This window comes from Lissotriton helveticus, chromosome 10 (genome assembly GCF_964261635.1).
Source record: "Lissotriton helveticus chromosome 10, aLisHel1.1, whole genome shotgun sequence".
NCBI lineage: Eukaryota > Metazoa > Chordata > Amphibia > Caudata > Salamandridae > Lissotriton > Lissotriton helveticus.
Genome location: NC_136071.1, coordinates 362518208 through 362545579, shown reverse-complemented (window position 1 = coordinate 362545579; position 27372 = coordinate 362518208). Strand labels below are relative to the sequence as shown.

General features: G+C 43.7%; 1 protein-coding gene across 1 annotated transcript in view; it reads right to left on the bottom strand.

Moving 5' to 3' along the window:
* LOC144784018 (SCO-spondin-like) overlaps positions 1–27372 on the bottom strand; it is a 1726865-nt gene that overhangs the window by 706448 nt on the left and 993045 nt on the right. The window contains exon 79 of the mRNA XM_078662721.1: positions 14554–14600. Coding sequence (XP_078518847.1) covers positions 14554–14600 — 47 coding nt within the window. The remainder of the gene's footprint in view (positions 1–14553; positions 14601–27372) is intronic.

Sequence of the window (27372 nt, the reverse complement as noted above, 5' to 3'; positions counted from 1 at the left end):
CAAACCTAGCCCTGAACCCTAAAAATACCCCTTTACCCAAAAACCCAAACCTTGCCCTGAACCCTAAAAATACCCCTTTACCCAAATTCCCAAACCTTGCCCTGAACCCTAAAAATACCCCTTTACCCAAAAACCCAAACCTGGCCCTGAACCCTAAAAATACCCTTTTACTCAAAAACCCAAACCTAGCCCTGAACCCTAAAAATACCCCTTTACCCAAAAACCCAAACCTGGCCCTGAACCCTACAAATACCCCTTTACCCAAAAACCCAAACCTAGCCCTGAACCCTAAAAATACCCCTTTACCCAAAAACCCAAACCTAGCCCTGAACCCTAAAAATACCCCTTTACCCAAAAACCCAAACCTGGCCCTGAACCCTAAAAATACCCCTTTACCCAGAAACCCAAACCTGGCCCTGAACCCTAAAAATACCCCTTTACCTAAAAACCCAATCTTATAACATTTTTATTATAATAATATACTTACCAATACTTACTTTGTAAAGGTATTGCGTTGTAAAAGTATTGCGTTGTAAAAAAATGCGTTGTAATGGTAGTTCGTTGTAATGGTTCCTGCGTTGTAAAAGTTGCGTTGTAAAAGTAGTCCGTTGTAAAAGTTTCGTTGTAACGGTGGTTTACCTTCTGCTACTGCCGAGTGCAGTAGCATATTCTGCTTCAGTTCACGCTATGTACCCAGCTCATGTGCCGGGTTGGGGTGGGGGGTGTATTGTCTGAATCATGGCCAGACAGCTCAAAAACCGCGCTGCGGTATTTCGGCTCTTAGTGAGTGCGCATGCAATAGCCTTCCGGAGGCATCACTCTTCTCTAGCATCAAACTCCTGTTTCTCAGAAGAGTTCAGTTGCAACGATACTATACACCAGGAAGGGTGCGGCACTAACATGTTGCTTCCCTGTGAATCATGATGGAGGCACAAAAGGCTATAAAAGAGCGGCACCACATTGAACGGCCGTATAAAGGGGATCAATCAATCAATCAGGGGTTTGTTCAGTGTGGATACTCACACATGAGATTCTCAAGATGCCGAAGGAGAAGAGATTTTACAAATCTCGTGTACAGACCTCAAATCTATGGTTAAGAAGGCTATTAATTGAGCACTTTCAGAGCTTAGACACAAACTTATCTCTACCCAGTTTTTAGCCTCCCACTCATTTTGATCCTAGCGGTTTCTGCTTCTTTGCTTCGCCCCTCTCCCCACACTCTCCCCCTACTCTCCCTACCATGCCTCCCCTCACATATCCCCCCTCTTCCTCACCCGCACCCATCGCGAAACTAGGCCCAAACTCCTGGTCTATCCTATACCCTCCCCATCTCTCCAAACATGGGAGAAAAAACCTTCAACATAAACTTCTCTGTCTCCACCCAGAAATCTTATTTGCTGACCACCACAATACCCTCAACTCCTCTATTTTCACCAACTACATCTTCTTCTCCAAACGGCCGTCGAAATGGAAAAGCATATTCCTTCGACACCTCCCTATCACTGTCTCTCGCAAGATCCCTTACGGTCTTAAACTCTCCACCACTCCCTCTTCCTCATTCTTGGGTGAAGTAGACATTTCCATCTTCAAATCTGGAAACATTCTCATCTAAGCCCCTGAAAATCACCTCCACATCTTTGAACATCACTTTAATGCGCTATTCCATCTCCTCTCACAGCCCTCGAACCCTCCCCTCTCACCCCCTCAATCCCTGGACCCTTCACCTCCCTTCTCTTCCCCTGCCCCCTTGCCTCTTCTCCCTGACTCACCCCTTCTCCTGGTTCCTTCACTAACCATGGTGCCTCTCATCCCCCACCGCCTCTCCTGAACTTACCCTCTACCCCTCACATCTTCGATGTCTATTCCCTACCTCTCTCGACTACCCCAGCCCGCAACTCTACCGCCTTCTCCAAAACCCGATCCCCGCTGCACCCCCTTCCACCTGCACAGAATCGCCTGATCACCAACCTCCACGGACTACCACAACCAGCAACCCCACCACTATCTCTAACCGCCGATCCCCCACTGCACCCCCTCCCCTACACTAAATTGGCCACCCCCACACCGAACACTACTGCCCCCTCCCAACCTCAACTGGCCTCCCTGCCCGCCATCGCTACCTCTATCTTCTGTGCACACTCTCCGTTCCCCCTCCCCCCTCTAACTCCTCACATGACTTCACACTCCTCTCCCCCCAATCATGAGGACTACTGCCTATCACTACCGACATCCCTCGCGCTTAACGGTTTTATATGCTACGACACCCATGTTTCCCTAGCTCCAAACATTCCTACACCCCCCACATCCCCCGCGCCCATCGACTCGCACCCCCCCCTCTCGACTATTCTAAACTACCTAATGGCCCTGTCCCGATCACTCCCCATTCCACGAGCTCATTCTCCTCTATTCCCATTTCACCCTCTAATTCCCATTTCACCTCACCATCTGATGTACTTTCTCCCCTCCCATCTCCCCAAATGTCCCTCCACACCCCCTCACTTTCACCCGCACCTCCCCCTCTGATGACCCCCTCTCACACTCCCTCGATCTTGCAGATATCCCACATATCCCATAATACTCCGGGTACACCAACCCCTATTGTCTCCCCTCCCCTTCTTCCGATGCCTCCGACCAACACTGATTCCCCTCCCACGTCGTCCTCCTGTGCCCCCCTTCTCCCAAAAGATGATCACCCTTCTCACCATACTCCAAGTCCCCTCCCCCCCAGGCTATCCCCCCTTCCGCTCATCTATTCCCGTCCCCTTGATTACGCGAACTCCTCTAACTTCTCAAACACTACCGATCCACTTCACCCCTCACTTCTCACTCAATCACGCCTTAATGTTGAACTACTCCTGATGTCACTGGTTGTTGAGCTCGCCTCACTCAGAACTGATGTCTCACTCCTCACTAAAACCCACTCCCCTGACCAGGCTCACACGCTGGTCCCTTCATAAATCACTACCCCCCTATCACCACTCACCAACTCCTCTCCTCTTAATCCCCTCAATAACCGACCGGCAAGCACTGATGCGGTTACCAACTCCAACACGCCTCCTGGCGCAACCACCGACACCAGCACTCCACCTTGCACTACCCTCCCTCGTAACCTCAATACCTCATCCATACCCACTGAACTCACCAAAATCGCACATGCCTTCATTGCCAATACTTCCCCCCAAATACCACATGACACATGCACTCCATTTGCTGAATCCAACTCCCTCACTAGCTCTTTTGCTCCCCCCCATTATCCTACCCTCCTACTCCCCCTAGCCCTCGGTCCACTATCCCAGTACTCCTGGGTATGAGTAGATTACCCCTTCTTCCGTCATCACCTAGACCCCCACAACAACTAAGACCAATACCCCCTGTCCCCATCACAATTACCCAACCCCACCACCCTGTCATGCATGCTGATTAACTGCCGATCCCCCTCCTGTCACGCAACTAAGATTGCAGAAAATATTCTCAGTGAAAACATAGAGATAGCATTCCTTACCGAAACATGGCTTAATCCCATTCCACTCCTATTCTAGACTTGCTGATCCCCCCTGGTTATCGCATCATCAAAAAAGATAGAAGTGAACAAATAGGAGGGGGCCTTGCAGTCATCGTTAGAGATAATCTTAATCTCACGCTTATCGAAGTACAATACCCATCCACATTTGAGTACCTATGCGCAGATATCAATACCCCAGGCTCCCCCGTCATTAGGCTCCACACTATCTACCACCCCACAGGAAACTCCATCTCCTTTACTGAAAAGATATCCGATCTTATTACTCAAGCATCACTCTGCCACTCTAAGAACATCTTTCTAGGGGACTATAACATCCACTGGAACAAAAATGACGACCCTGCTGTCTCCCGGTTTAATTATATCATGGACATCGCCGACCTGACCTAACTCTGCCAATGCCCAACTCACACCAAAGGTGCCACCCTTAATGCTATCCTGACTAGCAAGGATCTCGCCTTCCTCTCACTGATTCTTCCTGTAGACTGGTCCGGCCATCACCTTATCCTCTTCAACTTAAATAGCCGCATTATACACCCGGCCCCCAGAGGCAGTTTACCTTTGAAACCTACCCGTAAACTTTACCTTATTCCGCCGGGCGAATTGGAAGCCGCCATTGAATCCCACCTACTTCTCACCCCTCTCTCCCACAGCACCCATAACCTTACCGAACACTACAACAATTCTATTCTAGAAGCCCTTGATCAAATTGCCCCTATCAAATACAAACAAGAAAAAAACATTCCACCAAAATCCTGGTTCAATGAGGACCTTAACAAGGAAAGACAGGCACTCAGGCACTCAGAACGTACCTGGAGGAATCATCCCACCACTAACAATTTAGTGCTTCTAAGAAATGCCAGGGCCCAATACAAAAAACACATCTTCAATGAAAAAGCCTCCTATCTCCGAGCGCAGCTAGACCAGGCTAGAAACCGCCCTAGAGAACACTTTAACATTGTCAAAAAACAAACCTCCTCTGGCCCTCCCAAAATTCTAGCCACTACTGAAAGATGTAATGAAATCGCCAGCTTCTTCTCCAACAAAGACAATGCGATCGAACTTTCCTTCACCTCCACTCCCTCCCACCCAAACCCCCCTCAAACATCACCTCCTCCCTAACATTCGTAGCACTAACTCGCTCTCCGCCCCCCCCATTTCTAGACAATTCCCAACCACTCTCAGTTCCCCCCCTCCCAGTCTCCAGTCTCCAGTCTCATACACCACCAAGTTAAAAACAATGCCTCCTGGAGCGAATTCACCCCTTTCTCTGAAACAGCTATCGTCAACATCATCACCAAACTCAAACCCTCCTCTCACACCAAAGACCCGCTTCCCTCTCACCTGGTCCAAGAACTCAAACACATCATTGCCCCGCCTTGGACCAACATCATCAACTCCTCTCCCTCCATGGGCTGTGTTCCCTCCTCCCTTCAGTTAGGCCAAATCTCCCCCATCCTCAAAAATCCCTCCGCCGACCCCAATGACCTTAAAAACCTACGCCCCATCTCTAACCTTCCCTTCCTCTCTAAAGCCCTGGAAAAATGTGTCCTTTCCCAACTTGATTAACCACATCATCTCCTGCAATCTCCTTGACATGTTCCAATCGGGTTTCAGAAACAGCTATTGTCAACATCATCTCCAAACTCAAACCCTCCTCTCACACCAAAGACCCGCTTCCCTATCACTGGTCCAAGAACTCAAACACATCATTGCCCCACTTTGGACCAATATCATCAACTCCTCTCTCTCCACGGGCTGTGTTCCCGCCTCCCTTCAGTTAGGCCAAATCTCCCCCATCCTCAAAAATCCCTCCGCCAACCCCAATGACCTTAAAAACCTACGCCCCATCTCTAACCTTCCCTTCCTCTCTAAAGCCCTGGAAAAATGTGTCCTTTCCCAACTTGATAACCACATCATCTCCTGCAATCTCCTTGACATGTTCCAATCGGGCTTCAGAAAAGGCTATCGTCAACATCATCTCAAATCTCAAACCCTCCTCTCACACCAAAGATCCGCTTCCCTCTCACCTGGTCCAAGAACTCAAACACATCATTGCCCCGCTTTGGACCAATATCATCAACTCCTCTCTCTCCACGGGCTGTGTTCCCACCTCCCTTCAGTTAGGCCAAATCTCCCCCATCCTCAAAAATCCCTCCGCCGACCCCAATGACCTTAAAAACCTACACCCCATCTCTAACCTTCCCTTCGTCTCTAAAGCCCTGGAAAAATGTGTCCTTTCCCAACTTAATAACCACATCATCTCCTGCAATCTCCTTGACATGTTCCAATCGGGCTTCATAAAAGGATGCAGTACTGAAACGGCCATGCTCAATATTACAGACGATATTCACCGCTCTCTAGACAGAGGTGAATCCTATCTACTAATCCTCCTTGACCTTTCGGCGGCATTTGATACTGTCCACCATCCCAACCTTCTTAGCACCCTTAAAGCTCGCTTTGGTCTTGAGGGCACCATACTCAAATGGTTCTCCTCATTCCTTCAAAACAGATCCCAACAAATTAAGCTCAGTCATTGCCTCTCCAAACCCTAACGGGTCACACTTGGTGTGCCACAAGGCTCTATCCTCTCCCCCATCCTATTCAATCTATTCATGGAACCACTCAGCCTCATTCGCAAACAAGCCAAAATATGCTACCAACTCTATGCCGATGACACCCAACTTCACTACAAGATCAAATCCCACAATGACATCCTTCACCTCAATGACACATTGATGAACATTCAAGCCTGGTTCCACCTTAATCATCTCAAACTGAACCCTAAAAAAACTGAAATCATCCTATTTAGTCCCAAGAGCAACTCTCTCCCTATCCAGCTCTGGATCAACGATATCACTGCGCTTAACTGCCCCCTCTCCACCTCCAACTCTGTCAAATCCCTAGGCATCAGCATTGATCTAAACCTGACACTCATCCCACACATAAAAAATGCTGCCAAAAGTTCTCTTTTCACCCTTCACCACCTCAAAACACTGAAACCTTTTATTCCAGCCGATGACTTTAGAATCGTTGTCCAATCACTCGCCCTATCCAAAATTGATTATGGTAACGCAACACTTGCTGGCACCCCTAAAATTCACCTGGCTCTGATTAACTGTGTTCTCAACCTCGCCGCCAGACTCATCTCCGATTGTAAAAAATCCGACCACATCTCTCCTGTCCTTAAAAAATCTCAACTGGCTCCCTATAGAAGGAAGATCCACCTACGATATTGCATGTATCACACACAAAGCCCTCCACCTAAACCCCCCCTCTTATCTTGCTGACAAATTTCAAAAAGCTGGTTGCTCTAGGTCCCTTAGGAGCACCAACTCCCTTGTCCTAATCCCTCCCAGACTCAAATGCACAAAATCCCAATCCTGTGCATTCTCTGGTAATGCCCCTACGATTTGGAACTCCCACCCCAAGGATCTCAGCGGCAACCCCTCCTACCCTCTCTTCAAAAAAAGGCTCAAATCGCTTCTTCTGGGGCACCTAGTGTCTCTGATTCGAGCACTGTCCACTCCTGCTCCCCTGCTATCCCCTCAACACACCCCCTTCCCGCCTCTCTTTCCTTCTCTCCTCCTGTTCTACACCCTTTATGTCTCGGATTCTCTACACTCCCCATCCCCTTTATGATCACCTGGCCTCTCCTCCCCACTCACTCATTTAAAGGCTATGTTTTTTGCGGCTTTAGTCGTCATATATTGCCACTCCACATCCATTTGAATGTAATTTTTTTTTGTTTTTTTTATATCTTTCATAATTAATGCACATTGTGGACGATTTTCTTGTATGTATACCTACCTTGTAAAGCGCTCTGATACCCTTCGGTCCAGTAGCGCTATATAAAACTCTCTAAATAAATAAATAAATAAACATATCAAGGATACGGATGATAATCTGCAGGAGGATCAAAGAGGGAAATATGTGTGGGGATCCGGTTTAAAGACCTGTTGATCCATATTAGGGAGACTCTGGGCTTTGAGGCAAAACCTTGCCAAGAGGCTGGGTTTTATGCTCAGTGCACATCTGAGGACTTGGAAACTTGCCTTGGCATGATGTAATGGAGACATTTTATTGAAAGAATAGAGAGGCCCGGATAAAGCTGCCATACCACGCTTCTTGAATAAACACTACTAAATTAGGGATTTTCAAAAAGACTTTCATCAGACCCCTGAGGTGAATATTCTCCTAGCATCCATGGCGTCTTCAGCAAACGTAGCGTCAGATGAGTTGTGGTAGATAGGAAGGTAGAAGCCAGCTTGAAAAGGTCCTATGCAGCCTGTAATTTGTCTCTTTTAGCTGGTACCTATGCAAAAAATGTGACACCGGTGTTGATAGAAGGCTTTCAGACTGTGTACCACTGCATACAGGAAAATGGAGATCCTTCTACTGTGTTAATCAATATGGAGTTGGTTTCTAAATTTCTTTCTGATGCATCGTTTGATTGCTTATGGGCAGCTGCAGTGTCTGCTGGAGCCACAATAGCTGGGAGTAGACTATTGTGAATGAAGTCATGGATGGTGGAGTTGGTGAAAGGAAATCTCATTCAAAAACTACCTTTCACTGGTGCAAAGATGTTTGGTAACAACTGTTAGGATATGGCACATTAAGCTGCTGAGGAAAACGAAGTGCTTAAACTTTTAAAATATCCTCAGGGAAAGGGGTTATTTCTTTTAAAACTCCCTCCTCAGAATATCCCTGAAAAGAATGCTCACACATGGCAATAAATCCCAACCTAACAACACAACTCAAAAGGATTAGTCCCATAAATTACAATCAACAAGCTGGGGCAAGGTTAAAACATTTTTATCATCATTGGATGCTGCAGGTGATAAAAGATGGGTGCCCATATTCTATTTATACAGCAACCTTCCCAAAATCACGTCAGACCTACTCCATGGCTCGGAGAAGACACAAGAAAACAAGCCATGCGGCAAGGTATTCAAGCATTGGTAGCAAAGGAAATGGCAAGGCCTGTCCTGCCTGATCAAACCAGAAAAGGATTTTATTCAGCTATTTCCTTGGTTTCCATGTTGGCTAGAAGACTATGACCACTGTTGAATTTCAAATGCCAAAGCACATTTGTAGCGATAGAGGCACCCAAGATGGTGACTCTTCACATCCTTCCTCTAATTAATAGAGGAAGGTGATGTTTTAGTCACCCTGGACCATCAGGATGCATACTTTCACATCCCGATTCATTCACTGAGTCAGCATTCCCTGAGACTGGCGGTGAGGGATCAGCATCTCATGTCCCAAGACCTGCCTTTGCGTCTGGCCATGTTTCCTGATTCTTCACAAAGGTATGAGCCCCTATTGTTGCATACCTTCAATTGTAGGGCATTACTGTTTCCCCTACCTTGATGATTGATTGATCTTTGCCAATTCTCTCTCTAAGGCTAAAGAACATTTGGAACTGGTCACCAAAGTCTTACACCAACTGGGCTTCCTCATCAACTACCAGAGGTCCAGCTTCCAAACCCTCTCAGGAGAAATCGTTAATTGTAGCCAAGATCAACATCCTCTTGGGACAAGTATTCTTGCTTCAACTGAGAATTGCAACAATACGGGACAATGTTTCTCAGTTCCTCACTCATCAGCAACAGCACCGGTTTGACTAAGAGCTCAGTGACTATTGGCAGCCACTACAGTGGTGTACCCATGGGGTCGATATCACCTCAAGCCTGTAATACATCACATTTTGGTCTGGTGGGCTCCATACACAGGATTAAGAGGCTCTGATTCATGTGTCCCCCTGAACATATCACTAACATGGTTTGGTAGTTGGAGGTGAAGAATTTGTCAATAAGGGTGCCATTGAAGTATCCAACTCCTGTTCAGTTGACCACTATGCCAGCATTTGAGGTTGGGGTACAACGCTGGGGTATAATCTGCAGGAGGATCAAAGAGGGAAATATGTGTGGGGATCCGGTTTAAAGACCTGTTGATCCATATTAGGGAGACTCTGGGCTTTGAGGCAAAACCTTGCCAAGAGGCTTGGTTTTATGCTCAGTGCACATCTGAGGACTTGGAAACTTGCCTTGGCATGATGTAATTGAGACATTTTATTGAAAGAATAGAGAGGCCCGGATAAAGCTGCCATACCACACTTCTTGAATAAACACTACTAAATTAGGGATTTTCAAAAAGACTTTCATCAGACCCCTAAGGTGAATATCCTCCTAGCATCCATGGCGTCTTCAGCAAACGTAGCGTCAGATGAGTTGTGGTAGATAGGAAGGTAGAAGCCAGCTTGAAAAGGTCCTATGCAGCCTGTAATTTGTCTATTTGAGCCGGTACCTATGCAAAAAATGTGACACTGGTGTTGATAGAAGGCTTTCAGACTGTGTACCACTGCATACAGGAAAATGGAGATCCTTCTACTGTGTTAATCAATATGGAGTTGGTTTCTAAATTTGAAGTTGAATGTACCCTGGATGGAAGCAAAGAGGTGCTGTCCTCTAATAGGTTAGAGTTGTCAGCAGTATAGTGAGTTCTCCAGACATTTGCACCTCAGCTGGAATATTTTAATGAGGACCAACAACCAGGTTGCCTGGTGATATTTCACTCAACAAGAGGGGACGAGAAGCAGGTAACTGAATCAAATTGCATACCTGATTTGGACTGGCATTTGAAGTGGTCTAGATCTAGGGACATTTTAATTTTTGAGTACATAGCCCAAATCAGAATCTTCCATCATCAGTAACCTACCATCTGTCAACTCGGGAATTCAACCAGATTTGTTACCATTTCGGAACACCCTGGATAGACCTTGTTTCATCAACCATGAACAACATGTTTTTGGGGTTTTGTTTGGAAGTGGAGTGTCCACAGGTATGAGCAATAGATGCTCTCTCATTCCATGGGCTCATTGCCTTCTGTATGCTTCCCTTCAAATTCCCCTCCCCCCCAGGGTGTTTCAGAAGATTCATAAGAAGAGGAGCAAGATATTGCTGACAGAAACAATCTGACCAAGTTGGCCTTGGTTCTCCCTATTTATGAGCATGGCCGGAGGACTCCTTTTGCTTCTCTCAACTCAGCCTTCTCCTTGTCAGTTTCGGCTTCTGCTAGTGTCACTGCTTCAGCTTCTCTGGCTGATTGCTTAGTTATTGAATGCTTAGGTTTAGAGGATATGGGTAGTTCCTGAAGAGTTGCTTTACACATTCAGGCATCTCAGAAACCATTGACTTTACGTTAAATGCATGAATGCCTCTTCACAAGACCTTTTTGAAATCTTAGAATTTATGTTGTACTTTTTTGACAAAGGTTTACAGCCAGATTCATGAAGCAAAAATCGGCTCGCAAAGGGCCAGATTCTGCGAATCTGGCCCTTTGCAAGCACTTTTTTTGCATTTGGGATTCATCATCCCAAATGCAAACATCGCAAATTTTGAAATCGCTAAATTGCGAGGAATTGCATTTAAGGAATCTGTATTTGATTCCTTAATGCAATTCATGAACCATTTTAGAATTGCGAATTCGCAATTTTGGGCCGCTATTTACCGCGAAGTCTGACTTCGTGGTAAATAGCGAAAACTTAGAAAAAAGGACTTTAGTGCATTTTTCTAAGTTGGATGTTACACACACACATGTCCTTTGGACATGTGTGTGCTCAACACCAGTGTAAATCACCATTTCAGGGGTGCTACAGGGTGTCCTTTGGACACCCTGGCACCCTTGAAATCGCTTCCTTATTTGCGATTCACTAATTGAGAATCGCAAATAAGGAATGACTCCCCATTCATTCCTATGGGCATAGGAATGAATGGGGAGTCATTCCTTATTTGCGATTCGCAATTAGCGAATCGCAAATAAGGAAGCAGTAGAAATCGCTATAAATTTTGCGATTTCTACATGCATCCCATTTTGCGAGTCTTCAACAGCGATTCCTTAATAATCGCTATTAAGGACTCGCAAAAGAGGAGCATGATGAATCTGGGGGTTAGTCCCTTCTACCCGCCACTCAGAGGGCAGCAATAAAAGCTCCTAAAATACGAGAAGTCTGTGCTAAGATCACACCTTTTGTAACTCGACTGCTACATAGTTTCTGTTTAAAAAGCTTGGTGCCTCACAATCTAGATCCCAATTGGGACCCTTGTCAGGTAATAAACGGTATTCAACAATATCCATTTGAACCCTTCGATCAGGCATACATGGTATGGCTCTCAACGATTTTTTGATGGTAATTACATCTGCCAAAAGGCTGGATAATTTACTAACTACTTTTCCCTATTTACTTTTTGTCCTGAACAAGGCTCGATCCTAAATCATTCCCAAAGTTAGCTAATGATTTCATTTGACACAAGAGATAGTTCTCCCGGTTTTGGGAAGATTCAACATCAAAAATCCTCTCATCCCTATTTGTGAAAAAGGCCTTGACCATTTATCTGACCCAGACTAAAGATTTTCAATCATCTAGCTCTCTGTTCATTGCCTATGGCCCAGCCAATAGAGGTAGAAAGGCTACATCATAGACCATAAGTAGGAGGGTTGAATAAGCCATTACACAGGCTTATACTTCAGTGGCTGAGTAGATACCTTCATTCATTTAAAGTCACTTTACTAGAGCGGTATCGACCTCTTGGCAGAGGTAGGCAGCAACCTGGACATCTCATCTTATGCTTGTGAAATATTAGAAATTGGATTTGTCCAATTACAATTTTGGTTCTGCTGTTATAAAATCGGTAATGATATAACTGTTGATATTCACATTAAACAACTTTTAAAAATGATATGGTGGTCCATTGTCTTCACTTAGTACATCCTCACTATGTCAGGACTGGGATGAACAACGCATAGCTGTGGGGAAAATATTAAGTAATCTTCATTACCCCAATTCATAATCCTCCTCCTACCAACCCGCAACCCTCCCTCCCTCTTTCTGCTCCTCCAATAATAAGGATTCTCTGTAAGTAATTGAATCATTCAACAAACATATGCAAAAGCATCCACACGTTCTCTCATTCACTTGCATAGGCACACTCACAAACACAGACACGCTCAAGTAGATAAAGACATTTACACAGTCACATGTTCAGCTACACAAACTCACTGAAACACATTCACGAATTGTTGAGATGGAAAAGTCACCTGCATGGTAATGGACACACACCCCTGCCCTGAGTGTCCCAGCTCCATGGATATCTGACCCTTGGTACTGATTTTCTGTCATGGTCTGCCAATCTCCCAGGTGGGTGAGGTGCCATCACCTACAAAGCCAAGAACACCTGCCCTATGCCTGGAGCATCAGACATCTGCCTGCCTGTCAAGACCAGTGAGGAGGAGACAGCCTGGAGGAAAGGAGGTCCTTCAGGATACTGGTGAGTGGATCCCTTTTAGTAGTGTGAGGCACCCAGTGCACTTGGGTCCAGTGTTGCTAGAGAGTCATCCGCTCTCTGGCAGAAGTCGGCAACCCCATTGGGCTTCAGTGAAGTTGCAGGCTGTTGTTTGGTGCAGTAGACAGCATTGGATTTGTCGCCCGTGTCTAGAAACCTTGTATGCCGGAAGGGGACTGAGGGGTCTCTTGGAGCTGTTGTCAATTGTCACTGAACCTGCTGGGGCCATCACCTGTTGCAACTGCAATTATAGCAACTAGAAGAAGGACTTGGAAGCAAGGTCAGAAGATGTCTTGAAGCATTGTCGCTGCTCCGCCAACTTACAGGAATTGCAATGAATCAGAAGCCACTGCACCCAAAAGCTGTTGCGGCCTGAGATCGCCTCAGGGTGCTACTCTCCAACTGTGGGAGAACACAATGCAAGCTGCTTGTCACTGGAGCACGGGCTGAGATGCTCCAGCCCCAAACTCTTCTGAAGGCCATGGTTGGGTAAGACTGGAGCATGCTGCATGCCCTTTTAGAGACTTGCATGAGCTTGGAGGAATCGCGTCTAAAGAGCTGACAATTTCAAGGCTAAATCCAGACTTTGATGCACATCGCTAGTGAACACAGCACCTGTGGGTTCGCTTCCATAAATCCACCAGAGTCATGTTGGTTTGCATGCAGGAGGAGGGGGAAGAGGACCTACAAGGAGAACACAGTCCGGATCAGCTTTAGAGAGCAAGCCTTAAGACACATTCTGTGTGCCATATGTAGTGTTGTATGTTTGTGTGCAGGATAAATTAATCTTTTCTTACCCAAAAATGTATTGGACTGGACAGTGATATTAAGGCTATTGTGGGTATTTTGAGTTATGAGCAAATGAGCACCTTGCACCTATCTCCCCCTGAACAGCCTTGGACTGCTCGAACCCCAGTGAGAGCCAAGGCCTGAAGGGGTAGTATTTGACCCACTTAATCAGGGCCCATAGTAAGTCAGGCACTGGACCAGCAGGGGTAAATCTCCAAAAGCCCCAGGGTTTGGGTTGGGTCACCCTTGCATGCCCTTTGACCCTCTCAAAAGGGTTCAGAGTAGACACAAATGAAAACTGTTTTATATATACTCTCTGCCTCTTTATTCCTTTCTCTTGCTCGCTTTCTTTCAAATTAATGCAGTGTCTCTAGCCAGCAGAAGAAGGGAGTTTATGTAAACACTGCATACATCACTGACGAGGAACCTTCAAGAGCATTGCATCTAGTTCTGAAAGCCACGTCTCCAGAAAGCTAACAGTAGATTACAGATAGTCCAGCTAGCTCTCAAAATGTTAGAACGTTTAAATGATAAACCTGTGGGAAGAGCTGAGGAAGTATTGAAGTGAGAAAGTCTAGAAGGGAGAAGGCCCTCAAATGCCAGAATGAAATAAACACTGTACAATGCACAATAGTTACACTTGGTTGGGATGGGATGACTATTATTATCATAATATATATTATGTAAATATAGGAGACATGATTCTCTGCAAAAAAAAATCGATGCCAAAAAAGAGAAAAAAGATTTGTTAGAAAATGAAAAAATAAATGGAAAATCGTTCTCAAAGAGTGAACACGGTACAGCAAAAGACCACACAGGGTGAAATGAGCGAACAGTGAAATGGGTACACCAGAGGTGCCATGCAGTTAGAATATATTCTCCAGCTGTGTAGATACTTACCAGCACATGGGAGATTAGTGCAGACTAGTTTCCCCATCTCGCAGGTGCTAGGGATTTAAAACAAGTACATTACCATTTGTGGTTCATAGAGTAAGAAGGCATTTTATTGTTAGGTTCATCAAGGTGGGGCAGGGACAAATAATGTATGACATCATTGCAGTCTTACAATTCCCCATGAATCCCATATTAGGCTGTGGTTTTTAATCTAGCAGGAAAATATTTAATCGATCAGTAAAGCAAAACCAAAGGCTTCCCATTTGCATCTCCATCTGTAGCAACTGAAACCCACTGTTCCATAAGCGGTACCCAGAGGTCAGTTAAGACTTTGCTGTCCCTGAGACTTCGTGAACAGGAGGCAAGTTCAGGTTCATACTCAGCACAAGTTTTAACATTTTTATTTTTTATTGTATTAGAATCAAATAGCAAAAACAGAGTACAGTAACAGTACAGGCTTACAAACGACAATTCACAAATGCAAAGCAAGATGAATGGAGTGTTACAATCTATAGCACTGGCAGTGATTACCGACACCACACAGTACAGATTTTACAATATTTACATCCATTACATATCGTTACACGCAGTAGTTGACGTTCCTACATTGGAATTCGCATGTAAATAGTCTGTTAGAGTTATCCAATAGTCTTTTAGCCTAGATCTGGTGGGGAATTCCTCCTCATACATCTTAAGAGTGTCTTTAAATATGCCATTTCATGAAGCCATTGTCTACTACTTGGATAGTGTTTACTTTCCCAATATATTGAAACCCTTCTCTTCGCCATTAACAATGCTATTGCACAAAATTTACGTTAGAAAGATCGCAATCCTGTTACTAGTCTTAACAAGCATATTCGAGGTGTGCATTCTATTCTCGTTCCCAGCATATTACTTAACATCTTTGTTATATCTTCCCAATATGCTCTAATGTTAGGGCACGACCACACCAAATGTATGAAGTCGGCATTATCTGTATTACATCTTTGACATAGTGCGTCGGATCGGAGCCCACATTTATGCAATTTTAATGGTGTGTCATAGGTTTGGTGTAGATATTTATAATGTATAATGCGCAGGTTCCCATTTGGGGTGAGCATATCGGTTAGTGCGCAGCTGGTATTCCATTCTACTTCCAATAGATGTAGGTCTAGTATTTTGTTCCACCTATCTAATGCTTTAGTCGTGGTGCTGTTTATATCTTCTTGCAGGAGAGCATATAGTTTTGTGACAAGATGTATATTATGGGGAGTCGTAATAATCATTTGCAATGCTTATAACACAGGCGGTTCAGCAGGGAACATGAGGTATAGATGTTTTATCGCACTTCATAATCGTGATATGTAAACTTGAATAGGAGGGTTTGATTACGGATATATTGAAGCACCTCTGTAACTATGTAAAAGTACCTTCTTTATACAGATCTTCCATTTGGTCTATTCTCACCCATTGTAATAACTCCATTCCAACTTTTTTCTCGGTCACTGATAGAGCTGGATGGTGTTGTAGTGGCAATGCTGGTAAGTATAATGGAACTGTATGTGCTAGTTTCCTCATTCGCTGCCACGCTAAGTTCGTAGTGCGAATTTTATTAATTTCCTGTTTAGCCACATGGCCACGCTGGTATGGCAGTATGTTGAGTAATGGGATTGGATGTGCGTCCCCACTTGTGCACATAAATAGTATAGGAGAAAGTCTGGTACTTTAAATCCACTTCTTGAGTAAGGCAGTGTGAAGGCTCGCATCTCAATCCGGGCTTGCTTACTGGCCCGATAAGTCTAGTTAATGTGGACGATAATCTACTAAATACTGCTGCTGGTGGTACTATGGGGATATTATTAAAGAGGTAGAGAATTTTGGGCAATATGACCATTTTAACTATTGCTGCTCTGTCTGCCAGTGCTAATGGTAGTTGGATCCATCTGTCCACTTTTTCGTTCAATTTAGAAATATCTGTGCCATAGTTTGCCCATATGACTACTTCAGGGTCCCAATGGTACCAAATCCCTAGGTATTTAATCTGGTCATTCTGCCATTCCAACATAAATTCTATCACGCATGGGTTAGTTATTTCAGTTAAGGGAATGATATTTGACTTGCTCCAATTTATTTGAAGGCCAGAATATCCACCAAATTTAAGATATTCTCTTAATTCGGGTGGTAAATTAGTACTGGGGTCTCGAACGTATAGTACCATGTCATCAGCATATTTAATCATTTACTCAAGGGACGTTGGGGAAATTGCAGGGGTGTATGTTCATGACAGTGCCGAATTTTTCACACCAGTGGTTCTAAGGCGATGGCGAACAGAAGGGGCGTTCCTCGTGTGATTGGTATCATGTTTGAGACATGTTGGGTCACCTTTATTCTCGCCTCTGGCGCCCTATATAAGATTTTGATCCATGTAAGAAAGATTGGAGGCAAACCCATTTTTTGGAGTGCTGTGAACATATATATCCATTTGACGGAGTCGAATGCTCTGGTTGCGTCTAATAAAACCGCAGCTGCCTGCAATTCTTGGTTTAATTGATGCGATAGTGCAAATAGGGAACGATTATTATGGGTTGTAGCGGTGAGGTATAAACCCTGATTGGTCTGGTAGTATAATATAAGTCATCAATGGTTGCAGACGTATGGCTATTAGTTTAACAAGTATTTTTGTGTCCGTGTTTATTATTGAAAGGGGTCTGTATAATTCACAGAGTTCCGGTTCTTTCTCTCGTTTCAATAGAGCTATTATCATCGCTTCTCTCAATGTTGGTGGCAGTATTTGTTTCTCGTGTGCATCACCATACATTTCCACCAAATGAAGGGTCATGTCTGTCTGTCTGTTTGTCCTTTATGCATTACTACTCCATTCAACTGATCGCCATGAAACTTTGGGAAGTTGTTGAGTACACTCCCGCGAACGTTTCTGGTATAAAAAATTTTTAAATCTCGGCTCCCCAGGGCACTCATAATCTTTCGAATACTGATGTACGCACCAGACGGTAAAACAACAAATTGTGTATCCACAAGCACTCGAATAAATAAATAAAATTAAAACAGCATTCATCCGATCGCCAGGAAACTTTGGGAAGTTGATGAGAACACCCCGCGAAGGTTTCTGGCATAATTTTATTTTTAAATATCCGCCCCCCAGGACCCTCATAATCTTTCGAATACTGATGTACGCACCAGATGGAAAAACAAAAAATCGTGTATCCACAAGCACTCGAATAAATAAATAGAATTAAAACAACACTTTTAAATGTTTTCCATATTAAAATGAATATGTTTCGATAAAAATGACACAATGTAAATTGAATGTGATCATAATGAGTTTCCTTGAATTTCCTTTCTTCGGAGATCGCAGCAATGCGCGACGGGTAAGCTAGTTCCTGATAAACTTCTCCTGTGAAGCCGTCTGGGCCAGGGGCTTTCCCATTGGGCAGTGTTTTAATTACTTCTGTTATTTCTTCTACTGTTATCGCCTGTGATGAATATACCCTTTGGTTATCCGATAAACACGCTATTGCGATATCTTCCAGATATTTTAGAATTTCTTGTGTCTGTTGTGTTTTGAGTATTATATAAGTCACCATATGTATCCATGAAGGCCTTCAGTATTCCATCTGTGCTATAGTGCTGTGCCGATCTCTAATTTTATTTACTGCATGTGTTGCACGTTCTGTACATATTCTGTTAGCTAATGCACGTCCCGGTCTACCCCCTTCCCCATATGTTCTAGCAATTCTTCTTTTTAAAATATATTTAAGTTCATCTTCAGCAAAATGTTGGTATTCAGACATTATATTTCTAATGTCCCCTGAATATGGCTGTATTGTGAGTCCGTTCATACTCTTGTTCTAGGGCTCTCCGTTTGGCTTCACGTTGGGTGAGTAGTTGCCTAATATTTTTCAGTATGCCTGCGTTAGTGCTTATGCACACTCCACGTATAGTAGCTTTGAAGGCCTCCCATAAAAGGCTAGGATCGTCTACTGAGGGTTTGTTTAATAAGAAGTATTCCTCAATTACTTGTCTTATGGAGGCATTGTATAAGGGATCTAGCAATGCATTTGCATTAAATCTTCATACATATGGTGGTGGTATATAAATGGGAGGCTCAAATGACCAATAGAACTGGTTTGTGGTATGATAATGTTTTTGCGAGTGTTATACATCCTTTGCCCACATGGTCACCTTCTCAGTCGCAAGCCAGTAGTCAATTCATGGCCAACTATTATGTATGGTGGAGTGGTGTGTTGCTGCCATATGTTGTGGGTTTCCCAGGTGCCATACATCTAGCATGTTAAATTCAAACATTCCATCTACAACACTCTGCACCGCCCTTTTATGAGGCTCTTTGGTACTGCCGGATCTGTCTAACTCCTCATCGTGTGCCAAGTTTAGATCTCCACCCCAAAGCAATGCCATGTCCGGTAGCTCTCTAGTTTGCCACCATATAGTTTGAAAGAACCCGGGGTCGTCTATGTCTGGGCCATATGTGTTGATCAGACCTATACGATGTCACCGAATATGGCCTGTGACGATAATATATCAACCCATGTCATCCGTTATGGTTTGGGCTACTTGGAATTGTACTCCTTTCCTCACCAGTATAAGGACCCCTCTGGCATAGGTGTAATACGAGGACCTTTTCACCGTCTCAGCCCATTTCTTACCCAGAGGGTTTTTACTAGTTTTTGCAAGGTGTGCCTCTTGTAACATCACTATGTTAATACGTTGCCTATCCAAATATGCAAACATTTGTCTAATTTTTGGGGGATTGTTTAGGCCTCTAATATTCCGGAAAAATAGACGTACTTGCAAAGATTTCAATTTAGTGTTGATACTCTAACTCTAAGTATACTGAATCAGGTGACATGTAAACACAATTTGCAACATAGTACATCAACAACATTACAATCCAGTTTCTGCAATTTACATTCTTCAACCTGTTGTAGACGCGCTGCGCAAGCCTGTGAAAAACACAAACTTTACCCCTAAACCCCCACCCACTTCAGCATCCCAATCATGCCGAAGACATACCCAATTTAACAACAGTAACATTGCACTAACAGTTGCCGGAAGCACCCACAGGGGGGTCGCTGAGTGCTCACATCTACACTCGTGCATACGAGTGTGGTCGGGGAGTACCTGTTTAACTTGGTGAATCACTCTCATTTGCACGCTACCTCAGTTTATCAAAGTATTGCGGGAATGTAGTCCCATGTATACATTTACATTTCAAACCTGAACTAGCGTAGCGCGTTGAGGGTCTTGGTAAGCCATAGAGAAACATGCTCAAGTAATACAAGCTTATACCTAATGACGAGCACCATATTCTACTACATTTCACAGGGGGCTATGGCACTGCTAATCGGCTAGGGCCTGTGTGTTTTACAATACAATAGGTCTGATTTAACATGTGTGTTTTCCACGTTTTGACCCAGAGTTACTACATAGAGAATCAAAATTACAAATATACACAACCGTTCCTGAAGTAATAAGGCACATTGTATACATTACCACCTGTAGCAAGCTTATTAGTCTGATTTAGGATCCGTGGTTCTATTGCTTTGTATTTTACGTCTCAAGAGAGTCTTTTTTATGAATTCCTGTGCTGCACGTGGTGTAGTTACAATTTGTGTGCATCCATCATAGGTTATGCGTAACCGTGCTGGATATAGCATTGCATATTCAACTCCGATTTCTCTCAGTTTCTTTTTGACGGGATTGAATTCTTTCCATGCCGCCTGCACAGACATTGTAAAATCAGGATAAAAAGAGACAGCATTGCCTTGGTAAGATATTTGTTGCTTTTCTCTCGCCATTCATAGTATCGCATCTCTATCTCTGTAATTTAGAACGCGTGATATGATGGGTCATGCCGGGGTGCCCGGTACTTGCGCAGTCACCAACGATCTATGGGCTCTTTCAACATTAAGCACTGAGGAGAAGTTTTCCACTCTGAAAATATCCAGCAGCATAGTCTCTATGTATGTTTCTAGTCGTCCTGTGTCGGTGCTCTCTGGAATCCCCATAATGCGCACATTATTGCAGCGAGAGCTCGCTTCCAAATCTTCATTATTTTGTTTGATCATCTCCAGTATTTTTTCTATCTCTGCACATTTGCGTGTCATTGTGGTGGATTCATCTTCAACTGCTGATATGTGCACTTCTGCTTCATTTAGTCTCTCTCCCTGCTTATAGAGTTTGGCCGATATATTATCCACTCTCTCTGTAAGCGTCAAGTTTGCCGTTGATTGCTTGTAGACTTGCTTGCATTGCTTGCAAGGCGGCATCCATATTCGATTGACAGGTTTTGTCCGCATCTAATTCAGTGTCTGAGTGTGCCGTTGCTGGTTTTGGCGTGCGGCGGGTGTCAAAGGAGAGTTTTGATTGCTGCCTGTCAGGTTTGCCCATGTCCCTGGCATCCCGTTGGTATTGAGTGTGGTTAAGATGCATTTGGGGTGTGCAGTTCTTGTGAGATATTTGATTTTATATTACACACTTATTTTGGCAGTAGTGGAGTGCAGTGGAAATATTGCCTATTTGTATGTGAGATAGCTGAGGTGACGACTTTTACCCAGGATATCAGTTCTCTGCAAGTTCAGCTTAAATTGGTGTTTACTGGTTTTCAGATATGTGGCGAGTTTTGTACAACCCAGTACAGCTGCCAGAAAAGATCAATACAGCATGTGCAGTCTACAACACAGAGTGCTTGTATTCCGGGAAGGCCACGCACTCTATTTTGCTGCTGCACGCAGTCTATGGGTGCCCTGGTTTACAGTCTCTGGGTTCGCAGCACGACAGATCACGGTGAGCGGCCACCCGTGTTGCATCCTTCACACGGGAGAAGTGGAGCCCTAGCACAGCACACAGGAGCAGGGACAGGCAGTAGGGCTCACTGTTTACACCTGAAGCGTGTGATGATTGACATTTTTTCCTCTCGCCTTGCTAATAAACTATGGTACTGCGCCATGCAAATTCAAATTGTGGTTTGCACTTCTGGGGACATTGTAACCACGCACAGCCAGTGTACCCCACTGTTAACTTGCCGTGTGCAGCCACCCTCTCGGCACCCGCTCTGGCGTATCACGCTGATCAGAGGACGGCGGTATACTTCCCTACAGGTCGTCAGTCTTTGCCTCAGAGTCTCTGGTGATGTCTGATCTTATGCCAGCTCAGTTATGAAGGCATAGCCTATCGTCCCTGATCAATCAGACCTTTATCCCTTCGCAACACATTGCATCGGTTGCTGTTAAGGGCCTTATTCCACTACGGTTCAGCTTTTCTCGGAGCGCGCTCCACCGGCTTCTGGCCGTGCAGTAATATGCCCACGCTTCCGCCCGTAACACGCTCCGATTAAGCCGCCAGTATTCCTGTACTCACACTTTTGTCCTCCACCGGCTAATGATGATTTCCAGCCGATCACTGGCGGATTCGTTAGCTCCCTGCTATTGGAATCGCAGCTTGTTTTCTTTTAATCAGCCGTCTCAGCGCACCCTGCCTCCATTTTAGGATATGCCTGCTGCGCCAGGGGGTTCACCTGCCGATTTAAATGTCTTCGCGGCAGTAGTGAATTGCTTTCATCCAACGCCTGATGTTCTTTGGGAAGTGGATCCGATTCCATATTCTGTGCACATTGCTTGTCAGGAGACACCAAAAGCGAGTGTTCTTGGCAGATTAATGTCCTCGTTTGGCGGAGCAGCACTAGTGTGCAGCTGTTCCGCAGTGCACCCTCTAGCACCCCCCACTCAGCACAAGTTAAGAAAGTTCAGTCCAGTCCTTTCACTGCCCAATGCAGAAGCAGCAACTGCAGGCCAACTCAACAAAGCAACAACACAGCAGTGGGGCAGTATTCCTTCTAGTAGTTCTTCTAGCTCTTCTTCTAGGCAGGTTCCTTGATTCCAGCGAGTTCTAAAGTTGTGGGGTATGGGCCCCACTATTTATGCTGCATTTCACTCGGTTCTCTCAGGCAGAGTGTTTCTGTGCTTAGTCCAAACCAGTTTGGTTCTCTCTGGCCCAGCTTCCCAGCAGGAGGTGGAGAAAGCATTGTCCAAGGCAGACCAGGCCCATTCATGTGCAAGGAAATCTCCTCCCATGACTCTAAATGCAGCCCACGTCTATTCAGCTAGCCCTGACTTGTCTGAATAGAATGCACATTCCCAGCCCCAGTCACTCCAAAGCCAGACAGTCAATCCACAAACCAGCAGAGGCACACAGGATGGCTAAGCAAGAAAATTCCTAATTCCTAAAAGTGGTATTTTCAAACACATAATATAAAAATAATCTTTACTAAAACATACATCTTTATATTCTTAGTTCAAGCATACTAAACTCCATCTTCCTATATTATACCAGTGGGAAGTTCTGCTTATAAGATGTTATAAGTAAACTCCCAATCTACCCTATGGGACAGATAGCCTGTCAATAGTGAAAAATGAAATACACAGGTTTTTCACTATCAGTACATGTCACACACACACCAGGGAATGTCCTACCTTTCACATACACTGTACCCTGCCCATTAGGGTACTTTGGGTCTACCTTAGGGGTGACTTATGTGCAGTAATAGGGAAGGCTAGGGCTTGGCAAGTGGGTGCACTTGCCAAGTCGACATGGTATTAGCAACTGTACACAGACACTGCAGTGGCAGGTCTTAGAACCCTTTGACAGGCTGCTCATGTGGGTGGCACAATTAGTTCAGCAGGCCAACTAGCAGTCTTTGATTTATAGGGCCTGGCACTCCTGGTGCACTTTACTAGGGACTTACCAGTAAATCGGATATGCCAATCATGGAAACACCAATCCATAATATAATTTACAATGAGAGCTCTTGCACTTTAACACTAAAAAGCAGTGAGAAAGTGCTCAGAGACACTAAACTAGCAAAAACAGAGTAAAAACTGGGAGGTCAGAAAGCAAAAAGACAGGGGAAACACGGCAAAAGATCCCAGGTCTAACAGTGACCAGATATGTTAAAGTACAAAGTAGCCTGTGTCAATAACTGCTCTTTATTTCTGGCCGGTAGAGTATTACAAAGGTGATAGATAATTTTGATACAACACTCTATAGACAAAGCATTGGCAATGCCAATATTCATTCATTCATTTCATCTTCATTTCGACATCAATTGAGTCATAAAAGATACATAGATCAACAGTCCATAATAAAATCATTTTCATAATTACTCAAAATAAAGTCTATTCACCATATAAAATGCAAATAAAGGGAGGGGTAGGAGTCTTATTAATAAGCTATTAAATACATAATTTAAAACATATACGGGAGAGGTATTAAAATCAAAATATCATTTGTACTACAATAGACCAATTTTATAATTTACAACCATTCCTTTTACGGATATAATTTATAGAAAGTAGGAATCTACTGATACAAAAAACAATCAATCTCCTAGTGTCAGATTTGACAATTCTAAAGGCCTCCCTGCAAGATCCTACACCAAGAATGTTACATAGAGGCTTGATCCATTTTCTCCTTGCAATGCCAATAGGTCTGGCTTTAAAGGAATGTTTTATGATATTTTGAAGCATTACAAGTAAACATCATATGTACTTGTATAGAAGAAAAGTTCTTTAGAATTATATGGTATAAGTTAAAAAGTCAGGTGACAGATGCACTGCTAAGCCAGACCTAAAAATCCATGTAGGTTAATGACTGCCCTCCTTCCGTCTGTGCTGCTGACAGAGAAAGACAAACACCATAAATGATCTACTTATCTAAGACACGTTTACAGCATTCCAATATCATGTGTGCCCCTGAAAATTCAAGCTCAGCCTGCTGGATAAATGACCAAAATGATCGCCGATGATGGAGATCAAGCACTTTTTTTGCAGAAGCAGATAACTGCTGCCCAATCAAAACATGTACTCCTAGCTCCTATCACGTGAATGGAGTCAAATCATTTCTCTAGTGGTACTCACATAATTGTCTGGTGACAGCTGCGCTATCAAGCCCGACCATAAAAACCCCCACAAGTCCAATAACGGCCGGTACCAGACGGGGGTGGTTGGTCTGAAGGGGTCGATATGAGAAAAAAAATTAACTTACCTGAAACTGACGATGGTCGCCACTACTCTGTCCTCTTCATCTTCCGGTGCCAGGACCGGCCGACAGCAGCAGAAGGATGCACTTGGGCAGCAGGCTCTCCCGAGCCAATCACAATGCTGCAATGCATCATTGTGATTGGTCTGAGCGCCATGGTTTGGCGCTCAGACGGGTGCAGGGGAAATTCCTCTATGCATATTTTTCAACAAAAACAGTAAAGCAACGGACTGGAAATAAACCAATTTAAATAGGCTGGTGGTGCTAGGTTTATTTGCTATTTTCATCAATGTCTTTCATTGATTTGTTGTATTCCCATTCAGCTGTTTTAACGTTATAAGCAAAATATTGTATTGTAGTTCTACATGTGTGTGTGTTTAGGTGAACAGCCATTCGATGTTTGTCAACATTGCCTCTAGAAGCATTCAGATTAGCTGTTTTTTCTAATGTTCACAAATAAATCAGATTCGGATTGCCTGGAATTGCTCTGAAAAGTTTTCAGACGCCAATCATCTAGCTTTCTTGCATTTGATTGCACAATCATGCGCTACAGTTGTGAAAAATAGGTTAACAGCGCGAAAAAGTTCTATTGGTAAGGAAGAAATAACACACAAAAAAACAAAAAAAACTTTCTGATGTTCAAGAGTATCAGGAGGACCAAAGTAAAATTAGTACCAGCACAGTGGGATATGATGTGGCGTTATGGCCAGACCTGCCGGCTTGGACCTTGGGGACCTTCAACTTCCTGTGATTTTAAGCAAATCACTTAATTTCCCCATACATAAGAAAAGTCAAGTGGAAGTTAACCTAACTCATGCTAATACAAGAGCGATCCAACACCCATGGGGTGAGTTTGTGCTATATAAAATTGCAAGAGTGAATAAATAAAAAATGGGTGAGCCTATGCAGATTTCTCTGCTAGGTTGAAAGATGAAAGAATATAAAGGACAAAGCACAAATGCGCCTCAGGTCAGTTTTAGTTTCAGTATTTGCGACTTCTAACATAGTATAGCATCTTGTTTTGTGTTTGACGAATATGTAGGTAGACACAGGCCAACAGGCAAGTCTGTTAGACACTAACACAGCTGTATATCAGAATACTGTGGCCATAAATATCATGATTCAAAAATATTGTACCGAAAATTACATAAAGGTAAGCATAGAATTACTAGTCGTTAACGCCACATCTATCTATCTTGATGATATACTTATATATTATGAAAGTACATACGTATGTGGCATTAAAATTAGTAAACCTACACTTAACTATATATATTTCCTTCAACTACATCTGTAATATATCAACTATAATTTTATCAAGAAAGACTTCCATGGTGTCAGACAGGCCTTCGAATATAATATAGGTCCACTTGAGGATGCGGACGGCAATTGAGACCTCCATACCTCCGAGACATCAGCTAATCCAGGGGAGATACCTTCACTGAATGAATGAAAAAGCTTTATTCGATTTTAAAATACATAAAATCATAAAAGCAGCAGATTCAATTTAATGCGTACAGTAATTCATATAATGCGTTAAAAAGATTAAAAAGAACAATTAAATATAAAGAATATTTAAGCTTTTCCGTTTTTTTAGTACACTTTTTAAAAAGCCTGTCATTACAGCCACAGTGTATACATCATTGAGTGACAAAAGAAACAGTAGGGCCGGCCTGCATTGTCTCCAAGTTCCATGCTTTTTTAAGAGTGGTTTAATCCACCTCAACCTTTCTTGAACATAAAATTTACAGAAAAAGGTAGCATGCAGGGTTGATTGAACTGACGTGTTGTCACACGGACAGCTACATAGCTTCCTATCCCAGTTATTCATATTTGGGAATGTTATTAGGCGAAAGAAGATATTAAACCTAAACCTTGTCAGTAAATATAAATCAAAACCATTTACACACCAATTTAAATAAGGTTGTATAGAGTATGTCACTAGCATAAGTTGATGATGAGACACAGATTTCTTAACCAGTTCTACACCAGCTCTTAAGGTTTCCAGATGGTTCCAGCAAAGCAGCTTCAAGTCCTTCCTAGCAATGTTACACTGTGATTCAGGTGTGAAATAAAACTCAGGTCTCCCTAAATCGTTAGCAAACTTACAGATATAAGTCAACCAGGGGATTCTAGTTGCCCAGTCTAGACTCGTGCAATCAGTGATAATATCCCTATTCAGGCCAAGATCGGGTGAGGTCCAAACTCGGTGCCACAGCAATAGCGGTTGCATGCTGATAAGTTCACTAATGTACCAAATACCCAGCTCAGCGTGACAGTTAAAATTAGGTGTACTTTGGGGAACAGCTAGAATGAATTTTAAAAATGCATTTTCTATCTTCTGCATAAGTATTGAATCGGCTATGCCCCAAACTCCGGCCCCATAAATTGCTGTACTAATACACTTTGCCTGATACATTTTCAGTAAGATGTCTGCAGGTCTTTTCCCCATTTTTTTGGAGAATAACATCAGGGCCGATGTAGCTCGTTTGAACATCAGGGACCTAGATCTAATTGCAGGGACCCAGCTACCTGTATCATCTAAGACAATGCCCAGATAGGAGAAAGTTTTGGTAGAGGCGATCTTCTCTTTCCCTGCAAACAGACGACACTCTCCATTCTTGCGTCTGCCACAGGTCATTACAAATGTCTTTTTTACGTTAAGTTTCAACCCCCTTATGTCCATGAAGTTCATATATGTATTTAGGGCCGTTTGTAGACCTCTTTGAGTTCTGGCCATAACCACAGCATCATCGGCATACTGGAGAGAAA